This window comes from Hypomesus nipponensis, chromosome 5, assembly GCF_054491055.1.
Source record: "Hypomesus nipponensis isolate SF chromosome 5, ASM5449105v1, whole genome shotgun sequence".
Taxonomy (NCBI): Eukaryota; Metazoa; Chordata; class Actinopteri; order Osmeriformes; family Osmeridae; genus Hypomesus; species Hypomesus nipponensis.
The window spans coordinates 2,269,157-2,288,669 of NC_140365.1; the positions used below are offsets into that span (position 1 = coordinate 2,269,157).

The following is a 19,513-nucleotide window of genomic DNA, read 5'->3' on the forward strand; positions in this document are numbered from 1 at the left end:
AGAGGAAGCGTCAGTGTTGAGCATCCAGCTAGTGCTAGCAGCAGGGGCAGTTTGACAGCCAGTTTGCTCGCAAAAGAAACAAAGCAGCCCGCGCCAGCTGATGACATTCGTTCGTGTTGCAGCTATCATGAAATGAAGACAGCATGGGAGCCAAAGAGTCGAGGATAGGGTTCCTCTCGTATGACGAGGCCATTAAAAGAGGTAAACAAAGCGAAAGTATGAGACCTGCCTAGTTAGCTCGTACTCTGCTAAACCAGCTAGACGGCTAACCAGCTAATGACAGCTAGCTAGCCGTAAGCTAAGTTAACAATGACTGGCGTTGAGTGTTAAGTGTGCAGCGGTGTAACGTTACCAGTATAATAACAGAATTGCATTACGTTAACAGCAAACTAAAGTTGCCTTTAACTAGCTAGCTGGAAACCTATGATGACATGGATGTTGCAAGGTAGTGGCTTAGTTGCTACAGTATCAAGTCTGGTTGCGAGGCACCAACACACTGCACTGTTGCCCTCTGTGTCACTGTCAACTAGCAAGTGCTAGCTCGCTTAACGTTATTACGAGCTAGCCACCTCACATAACCTTATACCATGGCACTTACTGGGTTTGTGAATGCTTAGCTATGTTATGATCAATTAATTGACGCCAGTTAACCATCTATGTAGCTCACCTAGCCAGATAACTAGGTTGGGTTGGAGCAAGCAATAGCTATACATATTAACTGCTAAGGACGACAAAAATATAGCTAGCAAGTTATCCAGTTAGCTAGCTAGCTACCTGGAACCTGGACGTAATGACGGCACATTGAAAGTGTTGCTGTTCAATATCAATTGTAGTTGGCGGGTTATATATGAGTGTAAGTATATATGATAACACCGTATTTCGGCCCATATTATTGTTACAGGGAGCCTATATTGCTTGTTAACTCTGGTCCCTTGTTACAATCAAGGAAGCTATTATGGTAATAAACGTCAGTGATGTTGACGCCCGCTCTCCCAGCTTTTAAAATATTTTTTTTTTTACGTTTGTTAAACTACATAGTACGGTTGCCACTTCGTTTGGGCGGTGTGGTGTTAAAGTATGTTTACGTCTTTGAGTGTCTGGTCTGGTTTCTAAACCCAGTTTCATCTACCCCCCCCCCCCCCCCCCCCAGTCACAGATGTAGAACTCCAGCGTCTGAAAGATGCTTTTCGAAGGACGAGTGGACTGTCCTATTACATGAGCCAACAGTGCTTCCTAAGGGAGGTGCTTGGAGATGTCGTGCCGCCCAGGGTTGCTGAGGTGAGCGTTTTGTCAACACTTTGGGGTAATGTGGCTAAGAGCTAGATGGCTAAGCGGTGAGGGAGTTGGGCTAGTAATCAGTAGGTAGCCGTAACGATTCCCCGCCGTGCTAAATTATGTTGTGTCCTTGGGTAAGGCAATTCACCCTACTTGCCTCGGGGGGAATGTCTCTGTACTTTGCTCTGGATAAGAGCGTCTGATAAATGACTAAATGTAAATGTGAGTTTTGGTGAGAGAATTGTGTTGCTGTTAGACACTACGCCCCAGTTATTTGATATTCTGAATGCACAGTCACAGTGCAGAGGGTGCTTGATTTGATAGTTAAGAGTCGTTCTGTTATGCAGGTCACAGCCTGTGCCAATTGAGTTTCCCTTTCTTTGACCTGTAATTTCAACTCCTGCGATGGATCTGTGGTCAAGGTGTTTGTCGAAAAGAGAAGCAAGCCTATGCAGTACACCCAAGTATTTTGAAGGATGCCGATTGGCATACTAAGCATGCACATCATCTACCTTTCCTCTTGTCTAGGTCATTTACAGCTCTTTCGGCGGTAATTCAAAAGGACTACACTTCAACAATCTCATTGTTGGACTGGTCCTCCTGACCAGAGGAAGAGATGAGGAGAAAGCTAAATGTGAGTCTACGAAACAACTGCTTGCGTTTGCTGTAAAACATTCTGCATCTGACACACACTGGTTCTCCGCCCCCCCCTCCCCCCCAGACATTTTCAGCCTCTTCGCCAGTGATTCGGGCAGCCATGCAACCCGAGAGGATATGGAGAGCATGCTGCAGGCAGTGGATGGAGAGATCCCTCTCTCTCTCAGGAAGTGTTTTTCCGAGGTTAGTTGACATGGACCAATCAGCGGCCCTCTCCGTCACCAGCTTCCTGTTAAGGTTCTTTTGTTTCCCTCCCAACTTTCATATCTGTTATCCACCATTTCTCATGTGCCACCTAGCTGTGAGCTAGCGATCACCCCATTTGTTTGACCAGGTGTCCTGCCTGTGTTCTGTTTGTCTGATTTATTTAATTTCCTTTTCAGACGTTGAGTGAGATTGAGATCGCCCCAGAGTTAAGGTCATGTCTCTGTTTGTTTGGGTCTCTCGCAGGGTGAGAAGGTGAACTATGAGAAGTTTAAGAGTTGGCTCCTCCAGAACAAGGAAGCCTTCACGTTCTCCCGCTGGCTCCTGTCCAGCGGGGTGTGTGTCACTCTGACAGATGACAGCGACACGCCCACCTTCTACCAGACCCTCGCTGGAGTCACACACTGTGAGTGATGAGTGACAGACGCCGTCCGGGTCAGGGGGCTTTCAGCGGCGGCTGGTGCCTCAAAGAATTGGGGGATGACAGGAGGAAAAACCCCAGCTACGTAGCGTCACATGTTTGAGTTAGTTCTCATGTTCATCCTCCTCTTCCTCCCTCGAGGTTTCTCTGCTGGTGGCAGTCCTTCCTCACTAGATGGGTAATATCTGACCTTGTTGAATCAGGTCTCACAGATTAAAGTGCTTGATGCAGTGATCTGGGTGTAACACAGATTGCTTACTGCACATTGCACAACATTTGACCGACAAGAAACGGGTGTGTCGTTATGAAGGAAATAAAAGCATTGAGTTTAGACTGAAGCTTCTGTTCCTGGAAGGTTGTGGGTAATGTTCTTGGTACGCTTCCTGTTTGGTTTTCTCAGTGGAGGAGTCTGACATCATTGACCTGGAGAAGCGCTATTGGCTGTTGAAGGCCCAATCTCGGACCGGCAGATTTGACCTGGAAACCTTCGGCCCTCTGGTTTCTCCTCCTATTCATTCCTCCCTGAGCGAGGGTAAGAGAAGAGACAACACGTTTAGTCACCCTGTTCACCTGTTTGGGGGTCAGATGGCTGAGCGGTTCGGGAGTCGGGCTATTAATCAGACGGTTGCCAGTTCGATTCCCGGCCGTGCCAAATGACGTTGTGCCCTTGGGCAAGGCACTTCACCCTACTTGCCTCGGGGAGAATGTCCCTGTACTTACTGGAAGTCGCTCTGGATAAGAGCATCCGCTAAATGTCTAAATGACTCAAATGACCTAGCCGTCTGTGTACAGTTTTTTGTTGTTGTTGTTGTTGTTGTTGTTGTTGTTGTTGTTGTTGCTTGTTTTGATATGGCATTCTGGTGTTTGACTCTGAAATGCTGTTCTTTGCAGGGTTGTTTCACGCCTTTGATGAGAACAGGGACAATCACATTGACTTTAAGGAGATCTCATGTGGACTCTCTGCCTGCTGTAGGGGTCCGCTGGCAGAAAGACAAAAGTGTAAGCTGGAGTCTGTTCCCTCTGCTGTCATCAGACTTTTCTGTTATTAAAGCACTTAGGCTTGACCATATGATTCACTCAACACAGATAAGGTTATTTATTGCACCTCTTGTAAGATAATGGTCAGCCCAGGTCAGCTTGTTTACGTATGCTTTGTGTTACTCAAAGTTCAGATTTGGGCGTAGGCCTCTCTGTACACACAAGGAATGCTGAACACAGAATCATTCTTATACAGGATAAATGTGTTACATCTTCAATCTTTCCAACACTCTGATTTGCCCTTGCCTCCCCCTTTCTCTAGTCTGCTTCAAGGTGTTTGACGTCGACCATGACGGCGTTCTGTCTCGTGAAGAAGTGCGGGACATGATTGGGGCGTTGCTCGAGGTTTGGCGAGACAACCGCACGGACCCTCTCCCTGTAAGGGCCGCTCCTAGGAAACCTAACAATACCCAGAATGCCATTCAGTTTTCACACGCTAACACGAATGTGGATGCAAGACGTAGCAAACACATGTAAATATACATTTACGACTTTTTTTGTGAAAACCGTCATGTCTTGTTTTGGCAGGAAGCGCACAGTAATGTCTCAGACATTGTGGAGGACATTCTGAAAGAACACGACACCACTAAGGTAGGTCACACGGTCTAGCAGCTGTACACAACCCCAGGACCCCAGGACTCCCATTCACACGGGAATATCACCTCCTGTTTTGTCTTGCGGTCCTCAGCAAGGCCATTTGACCCTGGAGGATTACCAGATATGGAGTGTGAAGAGTACCCTCGCCAATGAGTTCCTCAACCTGCTGTTTCAGGTGATTACCACTGTCAGACTACCTGCTGTGTCGTGCTGTCACGACTCTGCTGGAATACGGTCTTACCTGTTTAATCCGTGTTCATCTTCACTGCAGGTGTGCCATATTGTTCTTGGACTGCGACCTGCTACTCCAGAGGAGGAAGGGCAGATCATCAGGTGTGTGTCATCACACACACACACACACACACACACAGGAGATGATGTACTCGTGACTTGTTCCTGAGTGTGTGGCTGGGTCCGTGTCCTGCAGGGGCTGGCTGGAGAGAGAGAGCAGACATGGCCTGCAGCCTGGAGACTACTGGTTCCTTATCGCCGTGTCCTGGTGGCGCCAGTGGAGAGACTACGTCAAATATGTACGCAGCTCCCTGTGTCTGCTTCGTAGCTGTACGCAGCTCCCTGTGTCTGCTTCGTAGCTGTACGCAGCTCCCTGTGTCTGCTTCGTAGCTGTATGCAGCTCCCTGTGTCTGCTTCGTAGCTGTACGCAGCTCCCTGTGTCTGCTTCGTAGCTGTACGCAGCTCCCTGTGTCTGCTTCGTAGCTGTACGCAGCTCCCTGTGTCTGCTTCGTAGCTGTATGCAGCTCCCTGTGTCTGCTTCGTAGCTGCTCGCTTCTGCCAGCATGAGTGGAAGATGAATCTGCATTCCCCCTCCTAACCCTGACCCCTTAGTTGTCACATTAGCTCAGAGTTATGTTGTTGTCTTTGAGGTCATGACCTTAGCAACCCCTTCCATGTTTGGGTTAGGGGTTAGATGTCCTCCTGTTGTGGAGGTCATGACCTTAGCGACCCTTATCCATGTTGGCGCATGAGCTTATGTGCATGAGTTATGTTGTTGTCTTAGAGGTCGTGACCTTAGCAACCCCTTCCATGTTTGGGTTAGGGGTTAGATGTCTTCCTGTGCTCGAGGTCATGACCTCAGTGCTGTGACGTGTGTGTCGTCAGGACGACAGGCGGATCGTGGTGGAGCAGCCGTCGACGTTCGGCGGGGGGCGGAGCTTGGGGGGAGGCGCGGAGGCGGGGCCAGGCCGGGAGGGAACCCCCGGTTCGCACACATCGTCTGACGACAAGTTCTCCGACAATGTCTCCAGCGCCTCGGAAGCCTCTGAGACCGCCAGCCCCAGTGAGTCTCACCGGGGGGGGCGCTCAGTGGTTAAAGCATTTGATTGGACGTCAAAGTCGCAGGTTCTAAATGCCACTATGGTCCTCCGTGAGGGTGACTGAAGTCCGTTCCCTCCTCAGATCTTCTCCCGCTCAGCTCCACAGACATCTGCTTCCCCCGGCAGCAGGACACTCCGGACTCAGACAGCCAGTGTGTCCTGGGGGCCGATGGGGCCACCGCCGTGTCCAGGCCGGGGGCCATCGACAACCAGCCTCTGGTCACCACAGAGCCTCTGAAGGTAGAGAGGCCAGACGATAGAGAACGGAACATGGACTGTGCTAAGCTCTCCATGTGACAGATACTCTGTGTGTGTGTGCGTGTGTGTGTGCATGTATACTGCCTTTGCTGTATGGGCGAGGAGTTGAATAATGGATATAAACTGCAGAACTGGATGGGATTGTAAATGTAATGAAAGCAACAGCCTGGTCCTTGTACTGCACTGCTGTCTGTTTCACCAAAGGGACCTTGTCATGTTGCAGGATGGCCTACTGTTGTGATGTCACGTGATGTCTCCCTCCCTCCCCCTCTCCCTCTCCCTCCCCCAGGCTCCCACCCTCACCATGGAGGGGGCTCTGCTCCGACGCTTCCCCTCCCTCACCCTGGGCAGGGATTTTGAACTGGTCCCAGAGCCGGTGTGGAGGGCCCTGTACCACTGGTACGGTGCCAACCTCAGCCTGCCCAGACCGGTACGTACACACGGCCGTGACACACAGGGTCCATTTGTTACCAAAACGACGCGCTCCACCCGACCCTTCGTCTGCTGCTGTGCTTCATATAAGACGCTGTTTGTTTGTGGCTTTGGGTGAAAGAGTCTTCTAAGTGAGCCTCCTGTAAAGGGGTCAGATGGCTGAGCGGTTAGGGAGTCAAGCTTTTAATCGGAAGGTTGTTGGTTCGGTTTCCGGCTGTGCCAAATGACGTTGTGTCCTTGTGCACGGCACTTCACCCTATTCGCCTCGGGGGGGGGGGAATGTCCCTGTACTTGCCGCAAGTCGCTCTGGATAAGAGCGTCTGCTAAATGACTAAATGTAAAGGATACCTGTGACTCTTGTGTTTACATTGTACATCATCCAAAGCGGCATACAGACACTGTAGACCCAGCAGCAGATGGAGGATCAGGCGTGTGTGGTTCTAGCGGCATCTCTGTGGTACTGATGGTGTGCACGCCCTGATGGTGGTCCCCAGGTGATCAGGAACTCCAGGACGGAGGAAGCTGAGATGGAGCTGTTTCCTAGACACCTGCTGTTCCTGAGGCAACAGCTGCCCGCACGCACCCCTCAGTCCACCGCCTGGGTCAACATGGGTAGGAGCCGCACGCCCCCCTCTCCTCCACACAGCCCTGGGTGCTAGTATAGCCGCACGCCCCCCTCTCCTCCACACAGCCCTGGGTGCTAGTATAGCCGCACGCCCCCCTCTCCTCCACACAGCCCTGGGTGCTAGTATAGCCGCACGCCCCCCTCTCCTCCACACAGCCCTGGGTGCTAGTATAGCCGCACGCCCCCCTCTCCTCCACACATCCCTGGGTGCTAGTATAGCCGCACGCCCCCCTCTCCTCCACACAGCCCTGGGTGCTAGTATAGCCGCACGCCCCCCTCTCCTCCACACAGCCCTGGGTGCTAGTATAGCCGCACGCCCCCCTCTCCTCCACACAGCCCTGGGTGCTAGTACAGCCAAGAGAGATATACTTTATTAATCCTGTGGGGAAATTCAGGAAGATGCCCCCCCTGCACATAGATAGATGTTCCTTATTGTTCCTGTTCCCCCTCCAGGTAACGTGCCCCCCCCCAGCGCCCCCCTGAAGCGTGTGCTGGTGTACACAGGCTGCTTCAGCAGGGTGGGGACCATCAAGGACATCCATGAGTACCTGGCTCAGAGACTCCGCATCAAGGAAGAGGACATGAGGCTGTGGATCTACAACAGTGAGGTGAACCATCCTCTCTGTCTCTCTCTGTCTCTCTGTGTCTCTGTCTCTCTCTGTCTCTCTCTGTCTCTCTGTGTCTCTGTCTCTCTGTGTCTCTGTGTCTCTGTCTCTCTGTCTCTCTGTGTCTCTCTGTGTCTCTCTCTGTCTCTCCCCAGCTTTCCTCTCTCTCTGTATCTCTCATACAGTACAAGTGAGTTGACCCCCTCCACAGATCATGACACCCTATACAAACTGTCGACCGAGATATCGCTGTATTTGTTCCTCAGAACTACCTCACCCTGCTGGACGATGAGGACCACACTCTGGAGGGGCTGAAGATCCCAGATGAGCAGTACATGGTCATTGAAGGTACTCAGATGGTGGAAACGTCCAAGTCATGTCACAGCCCCAGAATGGGCAGTCTTGTGTGTGTGTGTGTGTGGTCACGGTGGGGGACTGACTGTGTGGGTGTCGTCCTCAGTGCGGAACAAGGACATGAGCTGGCCCGAGGAGATGTCCTTTATCGCCAACAGCAACAGGATGAGCCGTCACAACGGTGAGGCTGGCCCCTCTGCTGACACCGTGCTGCTTTAGCCAGAGCATACGCAGTCACGCCAGCTCACACACACACACCAACACACACACACACACCAACACACACACCAGCTCACACACACACACCAACACCAACACACACACACACACCAACACACACACAGAGGTGTGATTACAGCCACATTTTCCCCACAGTTTAAGTCTATTTGGCATTTGTAAGCAGTCTAAGTAGACCCTGTTTACAAAACCAGCAATGAATAGCTTCAAGGTCATTTGGTATTTGTAACCGGTACAAGTAGACCCCGTGGGGTTGTTGTGGGTGATTGTGGGGGTCGGGCAGCACCTTGAGCAGCTTTTCCGCTGGGTCCTACAGTCCCCACAGAGAAGGGAGCCACAGGCCTCAGTAACCTTGGAAACAGCTGCTTCATGAACTCCAGCATCCAGTGTGTGAGCAACACCAAGCCTCTCACAGACTACTTCACCTCAGGGACACACCTCTACGAGCTCAACAGGTCTGTCTGTGTCTGTCTGTCTGTCTGTCTGTCTGTCTGTCTGCCTGTCTGCCTGTCTGCCTGTCTGCCTGTGTCTGTCTGTCTGTCTGCCTGTCTGCCTGTCTCTGTCTGTGTCTGTCTGTCTGTCTGCCTGTCTGCCTGTGTCTGTCTGTCTGTCTGTCTGCCTGTCTCTGTCTGTCTGTCTGTCTGTCTGTCTGCCTGTCTCTGTCTGTCTGTCTGTGTCTGTCTGTCTGTCTGCCTATCTGCGTCGGGGGGGGGGGGGGGGTGAAGGTGTGTGTCTGTGCACTGCTCTGCGTGTAAACTCACCACGGTATTGGTTGCATGGTCTCCGCGGCAGGACCAATCCTATCGGGATGAGGGGTCACATGGCCAAGTGCTACGGTGACCTGGTGCAAGAGCTGTGGAGCGGGACGCAGAAGAACCTGGCACCCCTGAAACTCAGAGTACGTACAGCCCACCAATCAGCAGTCAGTCGTCCTTCCTGCCTCTGAATCACCCCTACCAATCAGCTGTCACGACTAGCATACTAAGGAAACCACAACATGATGATAACAAGTGACATATATGTGCCCGGTCTTCCCTTGCATGCTCAGTGGACGATAGCGAAGTACGCTCCTCGCTTCAACGGCTTCCAGCAGCAGGACTCCCAGGAGCTGCTGGCCTTCCTGCTGGATGGCCTCCACGAGGACCTGAACCGCGTCCACGACAAGCCCTACGTGGAGCTCAAGGACAGCGACGGACGACCCGACTGGAAGGTGGCCTCTGAGGTCAGAGTTCAACCTCCCCCACCCCTCCCACTGCTCATATTTTTCAATTTCCCACTTTCTCTCACATACCCCTGTAGATGTTTGTGTTGCTGTGTTTGTGGAGGGTTCCAGTGTGGTGGTGTTGATGGGGGCGTGGTGGTTTTGAGCCCATATCCTTTTCTCCACTGTTGATGTTTTCGTTTGCTGGATTTGCTGGCACCTTGATGTTGAGGACAGTTGATGGTGGTGTGTGTGTTTACGTGTGTGTGTCTCCCCAGGCCTGGGAGAACCACCTGCGGAGGAACCGTTCCATCGTGGTGGACCTGTTCCACGGACAGCTCCGGTCCCAGGTCAAGTGCAAGACCTGCGGCCACGTGAGTGCTCGCTTTGACCCCTTCAACTTCCTGTCTCTGCCCCTGCCCATGGACAACTCCATGCACATGGAAATCATAGGTGAGTCGAGGGAGGGAGGGAGGTTAGGGTATCATGTGTACAGTATTATGTGTTCTGGTTATTGCCGTGAACTGAATAAAGTGATTCAAGTGATTTTCTCCCGTGTGAAGTCATCAAGCTGGACGGCTCAGCGCCGGTGCGCTACGGCCTGCGCCTCAACGCCGACGACAAGTACACGGGTCTGAAGAAACTTCTGAGTGAGCTGTGTGGCCTGAGGCCAGAGCAGATCCTGCTGTCTGAGGTCCACGCCTCCAACATCAAGGTAACCTGAGCCCTCCCCGTCATTCACATGCTCTGACACAGCTCCCCCAGCTCTGCTGACAGGAAGCTCATGTGCAACTGATTGCCACGGTGCTGGTGTGTGGTTGATGGCAGGAAAACCCTGGGTTGAAAGCTTGTTGTACAGTCACCACCACAACATTGTGTCCATGTTGTGACACAAAGCGTATCCCCATTGCCAAGCCATGGTCCGTGCATCACGCCCGAACCGCACATCCTCCTACACCCAGCAGTATGAAAACGGCTTTTGTCTGTCTTGCCTTCCAGAACTTTCCGTCAGATAAACAGAAGGTGCGCCGGGCGGTGAGCGGTTTCCTCTGCGCGTTCGAGATCCCTGTCCCGGGCTCGCCCACGCCCACCCCCCCCTCCGCCACCGACCCAGACGTGGACGGTAGGCCAGACTCCTCACTGTCACGCCCCGGAGCTTTCCAGAAGCCTTGTATCGTAAACACATCAGTAAACCCCTGAGAGGAAACAGGAGAGGGAGCTCCAACACCAAGATTATCCTCCAAGTGTGTCTTGGCATGTGCATGCAGTGAAAGCTAACAGATGGAGCGGTTGAATACTTTACCACCCTGTCACCACGACAGAGCCTGTCACTTCACTCCTGTCACACGAGCGCCACAAACGACGTCCTGTCCTCGTTCCACCTGGCTAGTTGGGACCTTGACTCTCCTGCCGGGTGAGAGAGGGTGGTAGGGTTTCCTCTACACACCAGCTGCGTTTGTGTCCCCAACAGAGAGAGCGTCTCCTGGCCTGGTGAACGGCGGCGTGGCCCTGGCGGAGGGCCACTCTCCCGGGGCGGGGCTGGGGACTGAGGGCATGCCCAGCACTGTGGTGCCCTGTGGGACGGAGGCCGGCCTCGAGACCAGCCTCGCTCCCGGCCTCGCCCACGGACAGACGCCGGCCTCCCCCGACAGCCCCTTCATCGGGTACATCATCGCCATCCACAGGAAGATGGTGGGTACTGCAGGCGAGGACGACGACACTGTAGGAATAATACTGTCAGGGCTGCAGGTCTCATAACACATGTGGATTTCATTATGCGTTATGAAAACGGCCGTATTTGATAGTTTGATGTTTCCTGCTGTCTACGGGACATGTACTGGTTGCTGACACGGCTGTGTGTGTCTGTCTGTGTGTGTGTCTTTGTGTGTGTCTGTGTCTCTGTGTGTGTCTGTCTGTGTGTGTGTGTGTGTTCTTCCTCCCAGATGCGGGCCGAGCTTTACTTCCTGTCGTCCCAGAAGAACCGCCCCAGTCTGTTTGGGATGCCCCTCATCGTGCCCTGCACGGTGCGTACGCGTGCCCGCGACCTGTACGACGCCGTGTGGACGCAGGTGTCCAGGCTGGCCAGCCCCCTGCCCCCCCAAGAGGCCAGCAACCACGCCCTGGACTGGTCAGTGTCAGCCTGCCTCGCCTCTGCATACTGCTGCCTCTCCTCTGCATACTGCTGCCTCTCCTCTGCATACTGCTGCCTCTCCTCTGCATACTGCTGCCTCTCCTCTGCATACTGCTGCCTCTCCTCTGCATACTGCTGCCTCTCCTCTGCATACTGCTGCCTCTCCTCTGCATACTGCTGCCTCTCCTCTGCATACTGCTGCCTCTCCTCTGCATACTGCTGCCTCTCCTCTGCATACAGCTGCCTCTCCTCTGCATACTGCTGCCTCTCCTCTGCATACTGCTGCCTCTCCTCTGCATACAGCTGCCTCTCCTCTGCATACTGCTGCCTCTCCTCTGCATACTGCTGCCTCTCCTCTGCATACTGCTGCCTCTCCTCTGCATACTGCTGCCTCTCCTCTGCATACAGCTGCCTCTCCTCTGCATACTGCTGCCTCTCCTCTGCATACTGCTGCCTCTCCTATGCATACTGCTGCCTCTCCTCTGCAGACTGCTGCCTCACCATGTATCTGACACACCTCACAGACACCACAGTAGACCATGAGTAACTTGTGTGTGTGTGTGTGTTTCTCTTGGGGGGCCCTGACCCAGTGATGACAGTATGGGTTACCAGTACCCCTTCACCCTGCGGGTGGTCCAGAAGGATGGGAACGCGTGTGCCTGCTGCCCCTGGTACAGGTATGGAGCTCCAGGCGTGGACACACAGCCATCCTGGAGGAGCTTCTTTGACCTCCGGACGGCTGGCTGATCAGTTCATCCACCCTCCACCCTCCCTCCTCTCCTCCAGGTTCTGCAGAGGCTGTCCAGTGGAGTGTAATGACCACAAGGCGGCAGTAGGGAGCTCCTTCCTGGCGGTGGACTGGGACCCCACAGCCCTCCACCTGCGCTACCAGACTTCCCAGGAGAGGGTGAGCTGCTGCCGGCTGGCTGGCTGGCCTGCGCTGCTCTGGCCCTGGTTATACCAAGTCTTCTGTTCATGGAGAGGGTTTGAACTGTGTGTCTGTCTGTGTGTGTGTGTGTGTGTGTGTGTGTGTGTAGATCGTGGAGGAGCACAGCAGCGTGGAGCAGAGTCGGAGGGCTCAGGCAGAGCCCATCAGCCTGGACAGCTGCCTGCAGGCCTTCACCAGCGAGGAGGAGCTGGGTGAGGATGAGCTGTACTACTGCTCCAAGTGTAGCACCCACCGCCTGGCCACCAAGAAGCTGGACCTGTGGAGGCTGCCTCCCATCCTGGTCAGTCCCCTACCCTCCTCGCCCTCCTCACTCACCTCAGATACAGTGTTATGGGCTAAAAACGTCTGTTGTCTAATTGCAGATAGTCCATTTAAAGCGATTCCAGTTCATGAACGGGCGGTGGATAAAATCTCAGAAGATCGTGAGGTTCCCCAGAGATCAGTTTGACCCCAGTGCGTTCCTGACCCCGAGAGACCCTGAAGACGGCCAATCAGAGTGGAAGGAGGCGGTGGGGGAGGAGCTTGACGCTGTGGGAGGAGCTAGAAGAGCTGGAGGCGGAGACACAAGCTCGAACACCGCCTTGAATGTCAACAACGAGAAAGGTCTGGAAAGATTCATCACAATATTCAGATGTTGTATGATAAAATCATCATCCTTTAGAGGGACCAATAAGTTATCAATTCTGTGTTTGGGTGTAGATTCACAGTTTTTATCAAAACATTCACATTTGCCTGTCATCCTTTTAAGCGAGACCAACATGTCCTGTGTTTGTGTGCAGATCCTCTGTGTTCAAGCAGGATGACCAGCACCCCCAGCAGGGAGTCCAGCCCCTCGTCCAGCCCCGGGAGGGAGGCAAGGAGGCAGGGCCGGGCCCGAGGCTTCCCCCTGGGCAGCAAGCTCCAACTGTCCCTCAGCAAGGAGAGCCTGGACAGTGGCAGGGAGAGCCCCCTGGACCTGGGGCCCAGCCGGACGGGCAGCGACGCCGAGGGCCCCGGCCTGGACTCCACCTCCGGGGAGGACACGGCCAGGGACGGGGACGTCACCACGTCCGTCTCCGAGCTGGAGAGCAACGGCTTCACCGAGGACAGCATGGACCTGGACGCGCCTCACGACCACCGAGACCACATCAGCCTGGAGCCCATTTACAACTTGTATGCAATTTCAGTGAGTGTCTTGTCGCCCCAGCGCCAGTACCTGAGAGACACAGCTTGCCTCGGGGATCATTCAGCTTCCTCTGAATGAAACGTCACATGTAGATCTCACCTGTCTCCTTCGTCCACAGTGTCACTCAGGAATCCTTGGAGGAGGCCACTATGTCACCTATGCCAAAAACCCCAACGACAAATGGTACTGTTACAACGACAGCAGCTGCAAGGTAAGCTCTCGGCTAGAAGCTAGTAGCTTCATGTCAGGAAAAAGTAGTGCACAGAGTCGTTGGAGTCAAGGCAGTTTATTTTCTTGCAGCATTCAGTAAGGAGACCAGTCTATGGTGGTACAAAGTGGTCTGAAATCTGAGGAACTGTCAGTGTCCTTTTATCCTAAAGTTCTTGCGGGTGTGTGTGTGCATGCGTGCGTCTTGGAGTGGAAAACGACATCTTTAGTTTGGAGTGGAACGTTACAATACGGACTTTGACCCTAGTTCCAACACAATATGGAGTTTCACATCTGTTTAGCTTACTTGCTCAGTAAACATGTTTTACATTCTTAGGAAAGGTATCAGTCAGCATGTTTAAGGAAGCTTGCGGTTGCTATTATGAGGGCTTCCTCTTTCTGAAAAGTATTATTTTAAGCCTTCTAAACACGCACATAGAAATATTACCACAAAATATTAACTCTTCTTAAGTTTTTGTCTTTGTTTTATTGCATACAGCTTTGACTTGATGTCAATTTGGTGGTATTTTGGTGTGTGCTTTCAGGAAGTGAGGTCAGAAGAAGTAGACAAAGACTCGGCCTATATCCTGTTCTATGAGCAGCAGGGGGTCGATCATTCTCTGTTCATGCCGAAAACCGACGGCAAAAAGATGGCCGACACAAGCAGCATGGATGAGGACTTTGAGTCGGACTACAAGAAATACTGTGTTCTCCAGTAACCTGTGTCTGTGCTTCTCCACGCGCCAACATCTCATCAACATGCTTGTGCTACAGCAACATATGTAATCTCTCAGGTAGAGAAGTATTGAAGCGTAGAAATCTTCCCGGGGGGGGGGGGGGGCACTTTTTTCCTTGTCAAAGTGGATGGATGAACAAATGGTACTCAATATTTACAAGAACATAGATTCCAACTACCACATGGACATGACACAAAGTACAAAGTAGCACGCTGTGTTTTAGGGTGACTATGCTTTGGCCAGAATTTAGTGTGTGTGTGTGTGCACGTGCTCATAGACCAATGCCACTTGCATTTGCCATTGATCCAGACCTAGGTACTGTTGTTGTAAGACGCCCTTATGTGACAACCTCCACTGAACAAACACAAATGTTTTGCAGTAGAAACAAGTTTATTCTACCTCATGCTTTGGACTACGGTTACAGTTATATGCCACGCATCTATCAATTCTCCCAAATGTTCCCATTTGTTTGTGTGTCTTTGTCCCCCTAAATGTAATTAAGTTGATGACGATAATTGTGGAATATATTTAGTTTGTAATGTACAGTACTTCCTTTACTAAAGTGTTAGCGTCAGAGAACAAAGTCTCCCTTGTTCATCCAAGAAGAAGAAGAAGAATTGTGCCATTTAGTCAAGTCAGCCCCAACCACATATCACTGCTGTCGATGCGTTGCAGAAACTGCTTAGTGTCTCCACAGTTCATGCCACAGGAAGAATTCAGTAACTCAGTCTAACTGCTCTGTGCTAGTATTGAAATCACATTTTGAAATGTCATGTATATTTGCTTTGGATACGTTTGACATTTTTGCAATTGGATAAGTTGCATCCTGTCAATTTGTGACGAGTTTAAAAACACTTGTCTTGAGTCTAAGGTGGCTGGACTGTATGTCGAGACAGACGTGTGTGTGTGTAAAATCAGATCAGAAAACAATGTTACCTTACCTGGCTTATGATGGTAGAATGGTAAACATACCCAGCTTTCTTTTATTACTTTTTTAACATTTAGCAACTTCATTGTAATTTTTCTTCAGTATTGTACCCCTGAAAGCTTGATATTGTGATTACTACTGAATGTTTGAAGTCTTATCTTTTCTTGTTTCTCTCTTTCATAATTCATTAATTTAATGGACATGTACTTTTGTAAAATTTTGTTTAAAGTCTAAATTACTTTGCACTGACCTTTTTGAGGGAAAACAAACTGTATATAGATACTTTTGAAACCAACAAAAACATTAAATGAGCTGTAAAGATATGTCTTGTATATGGGATGGATTCGTTGATCTGTATTAAAGCAGCAAGTGACACCGTCTGTTGGATTGGATCGTTTATTCAAAAAGAAAATGTCATTGAGACCATCTCACACAAGAAACAAAAACCAACCATCATTGAGGCGCTACCGGAAGTGGTGAGAGCTTCTCATCAAAAAGACGTTTGTGGAAATAGAACATCTAACAAGGATGTTGACCTGATCACTGCGGACGCCTAATGCACATTTTGAAATATAGATTGACTCACAATGACTGTCAACGGCACAAATGTGTATCTGAATGCTAACCCTAAGCCAAAGGACCACAATTTGAATGAGTCAAGTGAGTAAAGGATTATAAGCAGAGTACAAATACTGTTTTCTGTAGTTATTAATACCTATATTAAAACTAAAATCTGTGATTCATGTGGAGCCTACAGTTGGCCGACATTGCTACGGTGTTGTAACGTGTGATATAGAAGTAGTATGCTGGAAAACGCTTTTTTGTTTATGTTTTTTGTTTGTAGTTTTTTTTATCAGATGGTGCCACCCTGAACATTTTAATTGCAATTCCAGTGATTAGTGTTCTCTTGATATTTTTTATGGCTGTTACATGGGCAAGAAAGTAAGTGTAAATGTTTTCTCTATCACGTAACACCAAAGCCGGTATAAGATGATGTTAAATACAATCAAATACAATCCAGTTCTGAGATACTGTTCCCTGGCAAGGTACCGCACTTTGACTTACACAATACGAGAGCTGCGTGGCACTGGGACTCTATTGACCGGACGTCCACCGTCCACACCTCCAGTGAGAGGCTCCCCGTCTCTCCAACCGTTATCTGAATTAGTCGCACGTGACTCCCAGGATCCCATCTCAACTGACAGCCAGCATGGACGCCCCGACTGCTCAGCCGCAAGTAGGACGCACGCTGCAACGGTCACATTACAGGTAAATCTACAGCGACGCTCTTTTGTATCGCGTCAAAGCTGCGTGATCTCGCATGTACACTTAATTGCGTGATCCTGTTCCAGGGTTCTTTCTTCCATAAGCATGGGCTGTGCATGCAGGTGCTTCTCAAGGCGGGCAGAGAGGGAGTGTACTATAAGGCCAAAATGTTACGTAGTACGTGCAAGGGATACACTAACGTAACCTGCAAATTAATAAAGGAAGGTAAGGCTAATATCATGAATGTTCCTGACACGTATAAGTATCGGTAACTATAAGTCACGTTTGTTCAGAATAAACTCAGCCATCTGGGGCATGCACTGTGAATGTGTTTTATTTAATGACTATTATTTGTATAGTTGTACCAAAGAAGAAGATCGAGAGAGAGGTGAAGATCTTGAGGAAGTTGGGAACACACAAGAACCTGCTTGAACTGCTAGACTGGAATATCACTGACAGTATGAGCCACTTCTATCGTGCTCTCAGATGACACAAGGAATGAAGGTGGAGGGCAGATGTTTGAAATCTGGACAGTAGATGTTTTATATCTGCATGTTAGATATTTATTTTGATTTTGTATGTTTTTCTTGTTTTCCTCTAGCTCCATACCTATTGATCATGGAGTCAGTGAACTGTGGGACCTTGCGCAGCTTCCTCCAAGTCAACAAGGAGCGGCTGAAGAGGGACACTAACCTGCAGATCCTCCTGACCACAGCAGCATACCACATCGCCCATGCCATGCTTCACCTGAGCTCTAAACTGGTACCGTCAAAACAGAATCAACATCGTAAAATCCCACGAACAGTCAGAATGCAGCTTATTCAGTTCATGGCTGTTGTCCAGGTCGTTTTCTCCTGGCCTCTCCTCCTTTCCTCTCCTGACCCCTGGCCTACTGTATGTCGCTTTGGATGAAAGACAACAAAACAAACACACTTGCATCTGTGTTCACCAGGTGATCCACTGTGACCTGGCCCTGAGGAATATCATGGTCCACAGTTTCCCCTCTGAGGTGAAATTGACAGAGTTTGGCCTGGCCAGAGACCTGACCTACATGAGGAGCCGTCGTGGGATTCAAAAAGGCGTCGACGAGGTGAGGATAACTGTGAGGGTCCAGCGGAAAGCCCCAAGAGATGCCATCTACGGCGCGCTTACCACAACAAAGTTGCGGTGCTGAGGTTTTCATCATGAATGAAAGCGCAGAAAGAGCACTTTCTTTGACCCCAGTCGCTCTGTTTATATCCACAGAACAAAGTGCCTCTACGCTGGTATCCTCCTGAGTTCTTCCATCACAATACCTACAGCTTCAAAGGAGATGTCTGGTCCTATGGAATTCTCCTGTGGGAGATGGAAACTTTTGGTACGGTCAATACGGAGTATTACAACATCCGTTCGATGTGAAATATACTGTGATGCTGGATTCTATTATAGATTTTGAATCCGTGTGTCTGAATCAGGTACCTTGCCGTATCCAGATATGGACACTTCTGATGAAGTGATACGCAATGTCTGCTCAGGATACAGGAATGTAGATCCAGAGTCTTGCAGGCCAGAACTGTGAGTGTCCCTACTCATCAACCTCTGCGTCCCACTCATGACCATAGATATATATATCTATGCTCATGACCAGCCTACGCTAGAGCTCTCTAACCCTGTTCCTGCAGGCCTACCTGCCTGGAGGTTTTCAGTCCAACGCTAATCCAGTACACCTGAATATAATAATGAGCTGGCTTGATCAGGTCACTCATTTTGAATCCGGTCAAATAAGTATGGTTGGAGCAAACACCAACTGGTAGGGAGCTCTCCAGGAGCAGGATTGGAGACCGCTGACCAATGCTAAGCTGTTCCAAGTGTTGTCAAATCGAATCAAGCTTTATTTGTATAGCCCTTATTACAAGCAACGTCACAGAGGGCTTGACGTACGCCCACAGAACTGCCCCTCAAGAAACCTTGGGAAGAGCAATTCAGTGAGGGATCCCTTCCTCCAGACGGTTGGTGAAAGAGAGAGAGCTGTTTTAATGACGTGTTTTTTGCTTCTGGATGATTCCGTCCATACAGATACCAGATGATGAGATCTTGCTGGCTGGATCCTTTCAGTCTTAGACCGTCTTTTAAAGACATCGTCAGGATCCTGGAGAACATTCTGGAGAATGATCATGTTAGTGTGCAATAAGTTACCTTTAATTAACCCTTACCCTAACCCAAGAGGATCTGGTAGAATGATCTAGATGGATTTTTAACACTTTTTTCCCCCACTTCTTTAGCAGGATTACGTGAAAGTGGAAAGCATTGGTCGGGGCTTTTTTGTGACGAGTGATCAGTGAATGTTTTTGTACAAGCTTGTACTTATTTAAGTAAAATGTACTTATAGGCTAGATTACTTTAAGTGCACACTTGCATATGGTTTCACTAATATAACTATACTAACTTGTTTAACTACATGCTCTTATGGTTCTTCCCTTAGGCTTCACTTATTTTGGTTGTTCACATATGTGCTTTATGTTTTGGCTACCTGCAATGTTTTTGGGGCTATCTTGTTGTTATTATCAGCTCTCTCTTGGAAGTCACTTTGAATAAAAGCGTCTGCTAAATGAATAAATGTAATGTAAATATACGTATTTTTATCATATATCTATTTCATTTCCTGATTAATTCTGTCATGGACACCATTTGTTTAGTTATAGATTACTTATTGGGAAAGATTACATCGCTGAATTTACTTTTACCCCAAAATATTGAGTAAAAAAGTCTCATGCAGTCTCTGCTGCTGTAGACCCATTTTTTCAAATTGAATCAAATTCAGCCTGTTGAAATTGGAATGGTGAAATTCAGATCCCCAAAATTCGACCCGAAAACAATCCACCCCAAAACATTCTAGCCAAACTAGCAGAAATTTAT

General features: G+C 50.0%; 2 protein-coding genes across 2 annotated transcripts; both read left to right on the plus strand.

Annotated features, from left to right (window-relative positions):
* Positions 1 to 14: 14 nt before the first annotated feature.
* Positions 15 to 15,732, plus strand: LOC146287750 (ubiquitin carboxyl-terminal hydrolase 32-like). The gene is made up of 34 exons (XM_084698522.1): positions 15 to 201; positions 1,151 to 1,278; positions 1,804 to 1,909; positions 1,997 to 2,115; positions 2,383 to 2,542; positions 2,958 to 3,089; positions 3,449 to 3,556; positions 3,858 to 3,973; positions 4,124 to 4,186; positions 4,284 to 4,367; positions 4,464 to 4,525; positions 4,620 to 4,722; positions 5,309 to 5,486; positions 5,606 to 5,763; positions 6,071 to 6,211; positions 6,708 to 6,825; positions 7,292 to 7,446; positions 7,710 to 7,791; positions 7,904 to 7,978; positions 8,351 to 8,489; positions 8,827 to 8,932; positions 9,083 to 9,256; positions 9,514 to 9,688; positions 9,799 to 9,950; positions 10,235 to 10,358; positions 10,707 to 10,927; positions 11,179 to 11,363; positions 11,957 to 12,043; positions 12,153 to 12,273; positions 12,404 to 12,595; positions 12,678 to 12,918; positions 13,095 to 13,480; positions 13,599 to 13,691; positions 14,233 to 15,732. The coding sequence occupies exons 1-34, from the start codon at positions 144 to 146 to the stop codon at positions 14,404 to 14,406; spliced, it is 4,716 nt and encodes a 1,571-aa protein (XP_084554648.1). The 5' UTR covers positions 15 to 143; the 3' UTR covers positions 14,407 to 15,732.
* Positions 15,733 to 16,206: 474 nt separating this feature from the next.
* LOC146287751 (tyrosine kinase receptor Cad96Ca-like) lies at positions 16,207 to 19,022 on the plus strand. Its single transcript, XM_084698540.1, has 9 exons — positions 16,207 to 16,621; positions 16,705 to 16,843; positions 16,978 to 17,076; positions 17,220 to 17,380; positions 17,571 to 17,708; positions 17,864 to 17,975; positions 18,073 to 18,172; positions 18,674 to 18,773; positions 18,883 to 19,022. The coding sequence occupies exons 1-9, from the start codon at positions 16,343 to 16,345 to the stop codon at positions 18,937 to 18,939; spliced, it is 1,185 nt and encodes a 394-aa protein (XP_084554666.1). The 5' UTR covers positions 16,207 to 16,342; the 3' UTR covers positions 18,940 to 19,022.
* The last annotated feature ends 491 nt before the right edge of the window (positions 19,023 to 19,513 follow it).